This window comes from Jaculus jaculus, chromosome 16 (genome assembly GCF_020740685.1).
Source record: "Jaculus jaculus isolate mJacJac1 chromosome 16, mJacJac1.mat.Y.cur, whole genome shotgun sequence".
In the NCBI taxonomy this organism is placed as follows: domain Eukaryota; kingdom Metazoa; phylum Chordata; class Mammalia; order Rodentia; family Dipodidae; genus Jaculus; species Jaculus jaculus.
In genome coordinates, this window is record NC_059117.1 from 21,760,553 (window position 1) to 21,775,504 (window position 14,952).

A 14,952-nucleotide genomic window follows, 5' to 3' on the forward strand; every position below is an offset into this window, starting at 1 on the left:
TGCCTTCCTGCTAAAGACCTTAGCACCGCGTACAGGTCACGCCTCCTTTTACACAGGTTTTAGAAACGTCAGACTCCTGGCAGTTCTCTCACACCGTGTTCTTGCATGCCTTCTGACTGCCTTGTTCTCCTTCTCTACCTGGCAGCCATCCACATACTCCTAATGAACGTTAGGCTCATCACAGGGGAGAGTTGCTTTCCCACTTCCTTACCAGTGTACTTGGCTGTTGGGGCTTTGTTTTGTTTGAGCCATTTCAATGGATGTGTAATAGTATCTTTTTGTGGTTTTAATTTACATTTTCTAGTTAGACTTTTGGTTTTGCATGTCTTTTTATATGATTATTTTCCATCTTTAGATTATTTTTGGTCAAGTTTTCCAATGTTTTGCCTTTTTAGAACATTGTGTGTGTGTGTGTGTGAGAGAGAATGAGTATGTGTGAGGTTGCGTGCACTGGCACCATGGCACGTGTGTGGAGGTCAGAGGACAGCCTTAGGTGTTGGTTCTTGTCTTCTACCTCGTTTGAAGCAGGGTCTCTAGCTCACCAGACTAGCTGGCCTGTGGGTTTGCAGCAGATTCTCCTGTGTCTGCTTTCCTTCTCCCTGTAAGCATGCTGGGGTTTATAGACACCTGCTCGAGCATCTGGCTTTATGTGGGTCCTGGCAATCCAAACCCAGGTACTCGGCTTGCATGGCAAGGGCTTTATCCACTGAACAACCCTGCCAGCCCATGCCTGTTTTTTCTATGGAGTTTATTTTCTTACTGAATTTAGAGAACTCATTTGTGTATTCTCAATCTAAATCCTTATCACATAGATGTTTGGCAAATATTTTTAAAGTCTTTTGCTTTTGTTTTTATATTTTAATACTTATCCAAGAACAATTTTTTAAAAAAATATTTTTTATTTATTTATTTAGAGACAGAGAGAGAATGAGCGCGCCAGGGCCTCCAGCCACTGCAAACAAATTCCAGATGCATGTGCCCCCTTGTGCATCTGGCTTATGTGGGTCCTAGAGAATTGAACCAGGATCCTTTGGCTCTGTAGGCAAACACCTTAAACACTAAGCCATCTCTCCAGCCCTAATTTTTAATATTGAAATAAACAAATTTGTAATGTTTTGTGGATTAAGCTTTGGTGGTGTACCTTTGCTTAATTTGATACCACAAACAGCGTCTCCTCTTTTATTCTGGAAATTTTATAGTTGGGCTGTAGTTCTGTATATAATTCATTTTGAATTAATTTTTGCATTTTTTGGATGTTTAGTGAACCTATATTGCCACTTGTTAACTTTGTTTTCAGTCTCAAAATTCATGAACTTTGTGAAATGAATGAATAAGCCTAATTGGGAAGGTGAACTAGTATAATTTTAAATTATAAGTTGATTTTAACATTAAGTATTTGATACATCTTTAAGGGTCTGTATGTGGTTTGTTTTGTGCTGCAGACTGAATCCAGGGCCTTGTGCTTTCCGGGCAAGCACTGTACACTGAGCTGTGGCCTGGCCCTGCTAGTCCCAACATGCCATTTGCTTATGTTCATCTTGCTTATCATACACGGCTTCATATGTAATTGTTGAAATGCAGTATTTAGTTTAAATTACAAGTTTAATTTAGAGAGAATAAACATTTCTACTTTGTTGACAAAGTTAGATAAGATGCCGGTTTCATAGTTTTCAAGCCTCAGTGAGTGTTACAGAGAGAGTACACTTGTAACCTTAGGTCCCGGTACTGGCCTTGTGTTCTCCCAGCTGCCATTGGGATTCATTCTTGCATTTCTTCAAATCTTTGCACATATTACTGTGAGGGCTTCTGTGCTCATGCAGTTAAAACTGTGGCTCCTTTTCTTCAGTAGCCTTGGCTCTCCATCTTCCTGTTTCTCATAGTACTTTATTCCTGTAGTATGAACTTTGTCTTCTTCTTCCATCAAATTATCAAGTCCTCAAGGGTGGGGAGTCCTGGTATCATTGTTCACTAGCATATGCCTGGCATGTAAAATGGTGCCTTGCCTGTACTAGGTACATGGTAAATAATGAATGAATAAATGTGATGTTATTCCTGTTTTAATTTTAAATCCTAGAGATTTCATTAATAGCATTAACTAAAGAAGCAAATAAATAAATTTTTGACTTAATAAACATTTGCTATGAAAATTTTTATGATTATTGTCTTCATTGTTATTTGCAGGGTTCAGTTTGGCAAAGACTTGGTGCAGATGTGACAGCTGTTGAATTTTTGGGTCATGTAGGTGGAATTGGAATTGACATGGAAATATCAAAAAGCTTTCAGCGCATCCTTCAAAAGCAGGGGTTTAAATTTAAGTTGAATACAAAAGTGACTGGTGCCACCAAGAAATCAGATGGAAAAATTGATGTGTCGTAAGTGCTGCGTATGTTTTTCATACCTGTTTGAGAAAAGCACTTAAATTTCCAAAAGATAACAAAGTGAATCTATAGTTTTTATAACTTAAGAACATCTTACTGCTTAATTTTATCCAGTGTTACTCATCAAATTCATACATTAAAGTTCGTTGCTTAAGTTGTTGCTAGAAAAATTAATTGAATGTTGTCATTCTGGTGTAGCTTTTCATTGTACACGTTCTTGACTGTTTTTCTTTTGGTCTCACTCTAGACCAGGCTCACCTGAAACTCACTCTGCAGCACAAGCTGGCCTCAAACTCACAGTGATCCTTTTACCTCAGCCTCTGGGAGTGCTGAGATTAAAGGCATGTGCCACCATGCCTGGATCACATTCATAAAATTATATTCCTAGTGTTTAGTAAAATCAGTATTTATAAATGGACATGTGAGGATATCGATCATAACCATTAATTAAATTGCTTGCACGTGTCTGGTGCTTGTATGTAACTTAACAAAGTAATTTGCCCAAGGTTGGTCACACAGCTAGTTTAGGGGCAGTGCCAGTACATAAACATGAGTCATTTTGAAAACTTATTTACTTACTCATTGCTAGAAGTGTCAACATTGAGAGATTTGTGATCTTGAAGTTATAAATTCTTAAATGTGTAGGTGGTGTGTTAACATCTTCATACTATTCATTTTCTAGCATTGAAGCTGCTTCTGGTGGACAGGCTGAAGTTATCACTTGTGATGTCCTCTTGGTTTGTATTGGTCGACGACCCTTCACTCAGAACTTGGGATTAGAAGATCTTGGAATTGAACTAGATCCCAGAGGTAGAATTCCAATCAATAGCAGATTCCAAACCAAAATTCCAAAGTAAGTTTGTAGGATGTTTACCTACATTTTCTTTTCATGTTTTTAACTCTTAGGTTAGTTAATACTATTTTTAGTTCTCTAAAGTATGGACACATGGTGAGGTAGAAAGATGGCAAAAGCATACTGTTGCAGTCAGGTTAGCATTGCTGGTAGAAATCCAACCAAGAGCAGCTTGTGGGAAAAAGAGGTCTATTTTGGCTTACAGGCTCAAGGGGAAGCTCCATGATGGCAGGGGAAAACAATGGCATGAGCAGAGGTTGGACATCACAGCTGGCCCACATAAGGTGGACAATAGCAACAGGAGAGTGTGTCAAACACTGGCAAGGGGAAGCTGGCTATAACATCCATAGGCCCGCTCCCAACAATATACTGTCTCCTGGAGGTATTAATTCCCAAATCTCCATCAGCTGGGAACCTAGCATTCAGAACACCTAAGTTTATGGGGAACACTTGAATCAAACCACCTTATTCCACCTCTGACCCCCATAAATTGATAACCATCCATGGTGTAAAATGCAACGCATTCAGTCCAACTTCAAAAGTCCCCATAGTTTTTATCAATCCCAGTGATGTTCAAGCATCCCTATAGTCCAAGATCTTTTGTTTTTTCCTTTTCAACTTTTTATTAACAACTTCCATGATTATAAAAAACTTTCCCATGGTAATACCCTCCCTCCCCTCACTTTCCCCTTTGAAACTCCATTCTTCATCATATCCCCTCCTCATCTCAGTCTTTCTTATTTTGATGTCATGATATTTTCCTCCTATTTTGATGGTCTTGTGTAGGTAGTGCCAGGCTCTGTGGGGTCATGGATATCCAGGCCATTTTGTTTCTGGAGGGAGCATGTTGTAAGGAGTCCTACCCTTCCCTTGGCTCTTAAATTCTTTTCACCACCTCTTCCGCATTAGACCCTGAGCCTTGGAAGGTGTGATAGTGATATTACAGTACTGAACACTCAAGTCACTTTTTTCCAGCACCATGATACCTTCTGAGTCATCCCAAGGTCACTGCCATCTGAAAAGAGAAGATTCTCTACCAAAAGTGCGAGTAACATTAATATAAGGGTATGAACATTAAGAGAAGTGCTTACTGGGCAGTTTGATAAGCATCGTATATACAATTAGCCAATAGCAGCAGACGTTACATCCCCTAGGGCTCATGACTACCCGTTTTAAGTTTTCAGTATCAGGGATGTGTTTCCCTCCCATGGAGCAGGCCTCCAGTCTAATTAGAGGGCAGTTGGTTTCCACCATGACAGATGTGCCACTGTTGCACCCATTGGCTCATTTGGCCTCGCTGGCCAAATATAAGGCTTGCAGTGTCCACTGTTGAGTATCTTCACTGGTGATTTCTCTCTCTCCCATTGAACTGCATGCAGAATGGCTTCTTCCACCTTTCTGTCAGCTGGTCTACATGGGGGAGGTTATCAGCTCAGTCCCAGCAAGATTTCTCAGTGGCCTTGCACCCCAAGCGTGTGGCGTCTTCAGCAATAGGGTCTTACCATCTATTCCTGGTGGGAAAGCAAGGGCCTTGGCAATGGCCTATAATGTTTTGGGGGCATCAGGGACCTCCCTGGCCAACAACTCACTGGAAGATATCCCATCCCTGGCACTGAAAATTTTCTAGCAACTATCTACGGCTCCTGAGTGTTCCATTGTCCAAAAAAGTAAGATTCCATGTGATTTATTTATATGCTCTTAGATTTTGCTTAGCCCTCCTTCCACCTTTCCTTTACTCAATCTCTTCCCCTGACCTCACTTGGGGCCTTTTCACCCCCATTAATCTATTCTTCTATTTACATATATGCAATACTATCCTATTAAATACCCCCTCCCTTCCTTTCTCTTCCCTTTATAGACCTTTTTAACTTACTGGCCTCTGCTACTGAGTTTTTTCCTTACACAGAAGCCCAATCATCTGTAGCTAGGATCCACATATGAAGGAGAACATGTGGCACTTGGCTTTCTGGGCCTGGGTTACCTCACTTAGTATAATCCTTCCCAGATCCATCCATTTTCCTGCAAATTTCATAACTTCATTTTTCTTTACCGCTGAATATGTATGTATAGATGTGCCATATCTTCATTAACCACTCATCAGTTGAGGGACATCTAGGCTGGTTCCATTTCCCAGCTATTGTGAATTGAGCAGCAGTAAACATGGTTAAGCAAGTATTTCTAAGGTAGGGAGAAGAGTCATTAGGATATATGCCTAGGAGTGCTATAGCTGGGTCATGTGGTAGATCTCTTTTTAGCTGTCTTAGGAAGCTCCACACTGATTTCCACAGTGGCTGGACCAGATTGCATTCCCACCAACAGTGTAGAAGGCTTCCTCTTTTTCCACATCCTCGTCAGCATTTGTGGTCATTTGTTTTCATGATGGTAGCCAATCTGACAGGAGTGAGATGGAATCGCAATGTAGTTTTAACCTGCATTGCCCTGATGTTAGGGATGTAGAACATATTTTCAGATGCTTATATGCCATCTCTTCTTTTGAGAACTCTCTATTTAGTTCCATAGCCCATTTTTTAATTGGCTTGTTTGATATCTTATTAATTTTTTTTTTGGAGGGGGGTTTCAAGGTAGGGTCTCACTCTGGCTCAGGCTGACCTGGAATTCACTATGTAGTCTCAGGGTGGCTTTGAACTCATGGCGATCCTTCTAACTCTGCCTCACAAGTGCTGGGATTAATGGCGTGTGCCACCATGCCTGGCTTATTATTTAATTTTTTTAAGTTCTTTCTATATCCTAGATATTAATCCTCTATCAGATGTATAGCTGGCAAAGATTTTTTTGCTATTCTGTAGGTTGCCTCTTTGCTTTATTCACAGTGTCCTTTGCAGTACAAAGTCTTTGTAATTTCATGAGGTCCCAACAGCTAATCTTTGGCTTTATTGCCTGAGCAATTGGGGTTGTATTCAGAAAGTCTTTGCCAAGACCAATATGCTGAACGGTTTCCCCTACTTTTTCCTTTAGCAGTTTTACAGTTTCAGGTCTGATGTTAAGGTCTTTAATCCATTTGGACTTAATTCTTGTGCATGGAGAGAAAGAAGAATCTATTTTCATCCTTCTAGAGATAGTTACCCAGTTTTCCAAGCACCATTTGCTGAAGAGGCTGTCTTTTCTCCAATGAATATTTTTGGCATTTTTATTGAATTATCAGGTGGCTATAGCTGCCTGGACTTACATCTGGGTCCTCTATTCTGTTCCATTGATCTACATGTCTGCTTTTCTGTTAGTACCATGCAGGTTTTGTTACTATGACTCTGTCGTATAGGTTAAAATCAGGTATGGTGATACCACCAACCTTATTTTTATTGCTCATTATTGTTTGAGATATTCAAGATTTTGTTGTGATTCCAAATGAATTTTTGGATTGTTTTTTTCTATTTAATGAAGAATGCCATTGGAATTTTGGTAGGGATTGAATTAAATGTGTAGATTGCTTTTGGTAAGATTGCCATTTTCACTACATTGATTCTTTTGATCCAGGAAAAAGGGATGCTTTTGCCTTTCCTAGTGTCTTCGACAATTTCTCACTTGAGTGTTTTAAAGTTTTCATTGTAGAGATCCTTTACTTCCTTGGTTAGGTTGATTACAAGGTACTTTATTTTCTTTGATGCAATTGTGAATGGCAGTGATTATCTGATTTCATCCTCTGTGTGTTTGTTGTTAGCATATAGGAATGCTACTGATTTCTGTGTATTTATTGTATATCCTGCTGTATGGCTGTAGGTGTTTATCAGCTCTAACAGTTTGCTGGTAGAGAGTTTAGGCTTCTTTATGTATAGAATCATGTCATCTGCAAATAATGATAACTTGATCTCTTCCTTTTCAATTTGTATCCCTTCTATGTGTGTTTCTTGCCTTATTGCTATGGCTAAGACTTCCAGTAATATATTAAATAAAAGTGGGGACAGTGGACACCCTTGTCTTGTTCCTGATTTTAGTGGAAAAGCTTCCAGTTTTTCCCCATTTAGTAATATATTGGCTGTAGGCTTGTCATAAATAGTCTTTATTACATTTAGATATGTTCCTTCTATTCCCAGTCTCTGTAGGACTTTTATCATGAAGGGATTATGGATTTTGTGAAATGATTTTTCTGCATCTAATGAGATGATCATGTGATTTTTGTCCTTCAGTCCATTTATATAATGTATTACATTTATCGATTTGTGTATATTGAACCATCCCTGCGTCTCTGGGATAAAGCCTGCTTGGTCAGGGTGAATGATCTTTCTGATGTATTCTTTTTTGTTGTCGTTGTTTGCCAATATTTTGTTGAGAATTTTTGCATCTATGTTCATGAGGGAGATTGGTCTGTAATTTTCTTTTTTTGTTCTGTCTTTGCCTGGTTTTGGTATCAGGGTGATGCTGGCTTTGTAGGAGTTTGGTAGGATTCCTTCTTTTTCTATTTTATGGAAAAGCTTAAGAAGCCATGGTGTTAGTTCTTCCCTGAACCTCTGGTAAAATTCAGTAGTGAATCCATCTGGGCCTGGACTTTTTTTAGTTGTGAGATTTTTTGATAACTGTTCGGATCTCCGTGCTTGTTATAGGTCTATTTAAGTGATCTCATCTTGATTTAATTTAGGTAGGTCATATAAATCAAGGAAATCATCCATGTCTTTCAGATTTTCATACTTAGTGGAGTATATGTTTTTATAGTATGTCCCTATGATTTTTTGAATTTCTCTGGTGTCTGTTATGATGGTGCCTTTTTCATCTCTAATTTTATTAATTGGTGTCTCTTCTCTTTTTCTTTTGGTTAGATTTGCTAAGGGTTTATCAATCTTTTTTATCCTTTCAAAGAACCAACTCTTTGTTTCATTGATTCTTTGGATTATTATTATTATTATTTTTTTTTTTTTGGTTTCTATTTCATTAATTTCTGGCCTTATCTTTACTATTTCTTCCCGTCTACTGATTTTCAGTTTGCCTTGTTCTTCTTTTTCCAAGGCTTTAAGGTGAAGCATTAGGTCGTTTACTTGAGACCTTTCTAATTTCTTAATATAGGTACTTAAAGCTATAACTTTCCCTCTTAGGACTGCCTTCATTATGTCCTAAAGGTTTTGGTATGTTGTGTTCTTAATATCATTTGACTCTGAATTTCTTGATTTCTTCATTGACCCATTCATCATTTAATAGTGCGTTGTTTAGTTTCCATGATTTTGTGTATGCTCTATAGCTTTTTTTTTGCTATTGATTTGTAGTTTGATTCCACTGTGGTCAGATAGAATGCAAGGAATTATTTCAATTTTCCTCTATTTGTTAAGATTTGCTTTGTGTCCTAATATATGGTCTGTTCTAGAGAATGTTCCAAGTGTTGCTGAAAAGAATGTATATTCTATAGCATTTGGATGAAGTGTCCTCTATATATCTGTTGGGTCCATTTCTTCTATGACCTCATTTAATCCAGATGCCTCTTGTTTATTTTTTCCCAGGGTGACCTGTGAATTGATGAGAGTGGGGTGTTGAAGTCACCCACTACCACTGTTTGGTGTTCTCTGTGATCTTAGTTCTAATAGCGTTTGTTTGATGATGTTGGGATCCCCCATGTTAGGTGCATATATGTTTAGGATTGTAATGTCCTCCTGTTGGAGTGTGCCTTTAATCAATATATAGTGACCCTCCTTATCTTTCTTAACTAATGTTGGACTGATGCCTACCTTGTCAGATATTAGAATAGCAACTCCTGCTTCTTTTCTAGGCCCATTTGCTTGAAACGCCGTTTTCCAACCTTTCACCCTAAGATAGTGCTATCCATCCTTTGTAGAAAGGTGAGTTTCTTGGAGACAACAAATTGAAGGATCCTGCTTTTTAACCCAGTCTGCAAATCTCTGTCTTTTGATTGGGGCATCGAGGCCATTGATACTAAGAGACATTATTGAAAACTGCATTTGTTTTTGCCTCTTTTTTTTTTTTTAGTTCTTCTGGTTTTACCTTTGCTCTCTAGTGTTAACTAGTATTTGAATATTGTTTGTTTTTTCTAGGTTCCTTATATGTGTGCTTTTCTTTCTCTTCAGCATGGAGAATTCTTTCAAGTATTTTCTGTAGAGCTGGTTTTGTTTTCAAATACTCCCTTTAGCCTATGTTTGTCATGGAATGTCCATATTTCTCCGTCTATTTGAATGGATAGCTTTGCAGGATAAAGGAACCTTGGTTGATAGTTGTTATCTTTCAGAACTTGGAATATATCTCTCCAAGCCCTTCTGGCTTTTAAAGTTTGTGTTGAGTAATTGGCTGTGATCCTGATGGGCTTGCCTTTGTAGGTAACTTGATTTTTCTCTCTACCTGCTTTTGCTACTTTTTCTTTGGTTTGTGTGTTTGGTAGTTTGGTTATAATATTGTGAGGAGAGGTTCTTTCCAGGTTTTGTCTGTTTGGTGTTCTAAAGGATTCCTGTAACTGCATTGGTACCTCTTTCCCAAGTTGGGGGCGATGTTTTCTTCAATGATTTTGTTGAAGAAGTCTACTATTCCTTTGGAGTGAAATTTTCCTTTTACTATACCCTGAATTCTTATGTTGATCTTTTCATAGTGTCCTGAATATCTTGAAATTCTCATTCATACTTTCCTATTAGTTTCGTCTTTCTCTTTGTTGGACTGTATTAGATCTGCCACCTGGTCTTCTAGCTTAGATATTCTGTCCTCTCCTTTATCCATTCTACTGGTGAGATTTTCTAGAGAGTTTTTTATTTCATTGACTGTGTTCTTCATTGCTAGTAATTCTGATTGGTTTTTCTTTACTATTTCTATTTCCTTATTTATATCTTGTATTGCCTTCTTTATTTCATGAAATTGGTGTCCTGTGTTGTCTTTGATTCCTTTGATTTCCTCTTTCATTCCTTTGATTTCTTCTTTGACTTCTTTGAACATGTTTATAATCATTTTTTGAAATCTTTCTCAGGCATTTCCTCTAACTCATTCTCACTGGAGGTCATTTCTGATGCGTTAATACTTTTTGGTGGATTTATATTACCTTGACTTTTGGTGTTTCTTGTGTTATAATGTATATATTTTTGCATCTTGGATTAATTTAATGCTTGGATTTTCTAGTTAGCTGCAGTATTATCAGATGTATCAATCAATCTGATGTTATATATCTTCAGGGTAGGAGTTTAAGGTGCTACTAGGTGTGGCTTTCAAGACTCAGTATCTACAAAAATGACCCTAGGTGTTGGGTTTGCCTGTTCTGGGTATTCAAGTAGGCTGAGTGGAACAGAATACAGGCATATTCTAAAATTTAACTAAACAATGTGCGCTTTTAATGAAAAACAGCACAGAATATTTATGCAAGAGTAGGTATTATGACAACCAAATCCTGTAACTGTCCCTTAGGGTGTGTGGTGCCCAACACCTTTAATCTTGACAAGAAGGAGGTTAAGATTCTGGTCTGCTGAGGGTTCCAAGTCAGCTTGTGACCAAGTGAGACCCTTCCCTAATGTACAACAGCAGAGGAAACAAACCCACTATCAATCAAGAAGCAACAAATAACAAGCCCCAAATACAGCTTATTTAAGAATGGTAAATCTGACCATCCATCAGATGTAGCATATAATTTATCCTGATATGGAAGGTGCAATTAACACTTCCAGTTCAGGCCTATATTCCAGGCTTATTTGGTGGGCATTGATCTGGTGTAATCCCAGTTACCTTTTGGGATGATTTTGGTCTCAGCTATGCTGCGCTCCTGCTTGAGTCCCTCTTTGGTGCACTGTGGATCGCTGCTCTTCTCACTGGTGCTGGGCGCTGTGAGCTCCCTTCTGGTCTCTGCTGCTTGCAGAGGGGAGGGGAGGCTGTCGATGTTGGCTTGGTTCCCTCGCTGGTCCATGTGATTCTCTACCTCATGATCTGCTCCTCCATTGTTCACTGTGTTTTTCCACGTTTCTTGAATTTGCGCAGAGCTCCAGTGTGAGTGAAAAATCCCCTCATCTGGCTTTTCCTGCGGCTCAAGGCGAGCCTGGCAGCTGTGGCCCCGCGGACCTGGTGCCGCCACTGCTGGAGCCGCTTCTGCCTGCCTGTGTGGGTTCTGGATACTCTGGATCTCTCCTCCTCCGCTGCCGTTTTAATTTCTTAGATATCTCACTTTTTAGCAGGAGAGTGTATTTTGCTGGAAGTCCCCCAAGATCTTTTAACTGAGTCAGTATACCAAAAAAAAGGAAAAAAAAAAAACCTACAATGGCACAGAATAAATACACTGCAAAACATGGCATTGGGCAGAGCAAAGAAATATTCAACCAATACAAGATTTATAACAACCAGGGCAAAGATCAAACTCTGTAGTGTCAAGTCCAACAACTCTAACCAGTGACAAGTCTCTGGAATTCTCATTCCTTCACTCCAGCTAGGCTACTCACAGTCCTGGAAAACTTCATGGGGTGGCAACTTTCCTTAGCAGCCATCTAGTGGACCCGGCAGCTTCTCCACTGGGTCTCCACTGCAATTCATGGTCCATCCTCAAAGCTCCATTGGGTGTCCATGTAGGCATCGAGTAAACCTGCTTCACACTGCCCATGGCCGTTTCCAAAGCACAAAGACTGTGTTGCAAACTCAGTGACCCTCTCTTTCCTGCATTTCTTATACTCCACAATACCAGGTAGGGTGCCAATTTGTTAATCCATGGGAGAATAAAGCAGACTTTGAAGAACAGGACACTTCTTGAGCATTCAGGCCCCTTTAAGAGAATCTACATTCTTCCTGTTGCCCCAGTGCAGGTCAGCTGGCCCAAGCTCAAAGGTTATAATCTCCCAATTACAGCTGAATATGCAGCAATTTACCTAAAGATTGTTCTTCCTGTGCCGTATCCCTTTGCTCACACCAGTTCATTTCTATGCAAAGCAACCCTGCACAACTTCTCAGAACCCAGGCAGAGCTGCAAGCTTCATACACAAATTGCTAGTCCAGTCCAGGCAAAACTTTCTCACCTTCATAAGCCAAACCTCATAGTCCATAGTTCTTACTGCACTCAGGCCTTTCAGCTCTGACCAGAATAGTCCATCAGGCTGTACTTAGAGCACTGCAAGGCGTCTCTTAAGCCAAGGTTTCAAATCCTTCAGAAAATTAGCTCCAAAAGGCCAAAGCCACACAGTCAGGTGTCTAGCAGCAATCCCACTCCTTGGTACCACTTTGCTGTTGCAGTTAAATTCATTGCTGGTAGATATCACCCAAGCAAGAGCAGCTTGTGGGGGAGGGGGGGGAAGGTTTATTTAGGCCTACAGGCTCGACAATGGCAGGGGAAAGTAATGGCATAAGCCGAGGGTGGACATCACCCCTTGGCCCATAAAAGGTAGACAATAGCAACAGGAGGGTGTGCCAAACATGGCATGGGGAAGCTAGCTATAACACCCATAAGCCCACCCCCAACAATACACTGTCTGCTGGAGGTGTTAATTGCCAAATCTCCATCAGCTGGGAACCTAGCTTTCAGAACACCTAAGTTTATGGGGGACCCCTGAATCAAACCAGCACACATACTGTGGTGGTTTGATTCACATAAACTTAGGTGTTCTGAATGCTAGGTTCCCAGCTGATGCATATTTGGGAATTAATGCCTCCTGGAGGGAGTGTATTGGGGGCGGGCTTATGGGTATTAAAGCCAGTTTCCCCATGCCAGTGTTTGGCACACCCTTCTGTTGCTGTGGTCCATCTTATGTTGGCCAGGGGGTGATGTCCACCCTCTGCTCATGCCATTGTTTTCCCCTGCCATCGTGAAGCTTCCCCTCGAGCCTGTAAGCCAAAATAAACCTCTTTTTCCCAGAAGCTACTCTTGGTTGGGTGATTTCTACCAGCAATGGGAACCAGACACATACATAGAAGTTTCTACCCAAATAATCATTTCATCGAGCATGTAAAATACAGTGACTTCTTAGAGTCTTCATAATTATTGCTCTTTTGGTACATGTATGTGTGTATGTATAGATGCATGTATACATGGTGCATGTGTGGAAGTCCAAGGAAAGTCCTAGCTTTTCACTTTGTTTTGAAACAGGGTCTCTTATTCAGTGCCATAAATGCCAGTCTAGCCTACAAACTTCAAGATTCTCCTAACTCCACCTCCTATTTCTTTTGACTTCTGGGATTAGATGCAGATATACCACTCTGTCCAGCTTTAAGTGGTTCTTGGGATCTAAACCCTGGCCCTGGCTTGCTCAACTAGTTCTTTTAATCACTCCCCAATTATCATTTTTTAATTGAAAATATTTTAATTTACATTTTTATATGTCCATCTAGAGATGGTATTTTGCTGTATTCCCTAGGCTAGTCTTGGATGCTTGTATTCAAACAACCCTCCTGCCTCACTCTCCCATGTGGTGGATATTTTCAAGTAAGCACCTGTAATCATTGAGCAATCTCCCTAGCCTTTATTTTCAATAATTTTAACTGTTTTGAAAATAAGACTTTTGCTATGCTTAAAAATGTACTGGCTTTGGGAAGAATAAGCAAATGTAATTAAACAAAGTTGTCATTATTCAAAGATAAGCTGAACTCAGTTTTTTTCCCCGGGGCAAGTGTGGGTGTGCACATGCTACAGTGCATGTGTGGAGGTCAGAGGACAACTTTTGGGTGTTGGTTCATTTGAGGAAGGGTGTCTCATTGTTCATGCTTTGCCAGGCCCTCATGCTTCTGGGAAATCCTCTTGCCTCTGCCCCCCATTTTGCCATAGGTATACTGGGATTACAGAAGCCTACCACTGCTTCTGGCTTTTACCTGGTGTCTGGGGAGCCCAAGCTCAGGTACTTGTGCTCACCTGGCAGGTGCTTTATCCACCAGCCATCTTCCCAGTTCCTGAACTCATTTTAAAGAACTTCATTTGATGTGTTCTGTTTTGTTTCGTGATGTATTGGCTAGAAATGTATTTATGTTCCCATGGTGTAAGTAACTTTGACTTCAGAAGTTGAGTGTTTCTTTTGGCCTCTGGCAGTATCTATGCCATCGGGGATGTGGTTGCTGGTCCCATGTTGGCTCACAAAGCAGAAGATGAAGGCATCATCTGTGTTGAAGGAATGGCTGGCGGTGCTGTGCACATCGACTACAACTGTGTGCCATCAGTGATCTACACGCACCCCGAGGTTGCTTGGGTTGGCAAATCAGAAGAACAGTTGAAGGACGAGGTAATCCAATCCTGTGGTCACTTTACCCCATTGTGTGAATTCATGTAATAGCACTGGTAGCTGGAAAAGGGCTCTCTGCATTCTTAGTGACACAAGGGTATAGCTTATATAATTTTTCCTTTGATAGGATCATAAAGAGTTCAACTTTTCCCCCTCATTCACTCTTGAGATTTGCCAGCAATAATAGGATAAGTTACCTGTATTTAAAAACTAGTAACGGGGCTGGAGAGATGGCTTAGCTGTTAAGCACTTGCCTGTGAAGCCTCAGGACCCTGGTTCAAGGCTCTATGCCCCAGGACCCATGTTAGCCAGATGCACAAGGGGGTGCACACCTCTGGAGTTCGTTTGCAGTGGCCAGAGGCCCTGGTGTGCCCATTCTGTCTGTCTGTCTCTCTCTGCTTCTCTCTTTCTCTGTCACTCTCAAATAAATAAATAAAGATAAAACTAGTAACTGCAAGCCTGTGTTTTTCTATCCAAATTAAATTTCATTCATTTGCCTTTTAATCATTTCTGTTGCTTATCTTTGAGTAATGAAAACTTCAGTTAATTACATTTAATTATTCTTCTCAAAGCCAGTACATTTGTAAGCATAATCAAAGTCTTACTTTCAAAA

At 40.1% G+C, this 14,952-nt stretch overlaps 1 protein-coding gene across 1 annotated transcript in view; it reads left to right on the forward strand.

Moving 5' to 3' along the window:
* Positions 1-14,952, forward strand: part of Dld (dihydrolipoamide dehydrogenase) — a 29,084-nt gene that overhangs the window by 11,959 nt on the left and 2,173 nt on the right. Inside the window, exons 9-11 of the mRNA XM_004652868.3 lie at positions 2,182-2,372; positions 3,061-3,231; positions 14,150-14,339. Of these exons, the coding sequence (XP_004652925.1) occupies positions 2,182-2,372; positions 3,061-3,231; positions 14,150-14,339 (552 nt within the window). The remainder of the gene's footprint in view (positions 1-2,181; positions 2,373-3,060; positions 3,232-14,149; positions 14,340-14,952) is intronic.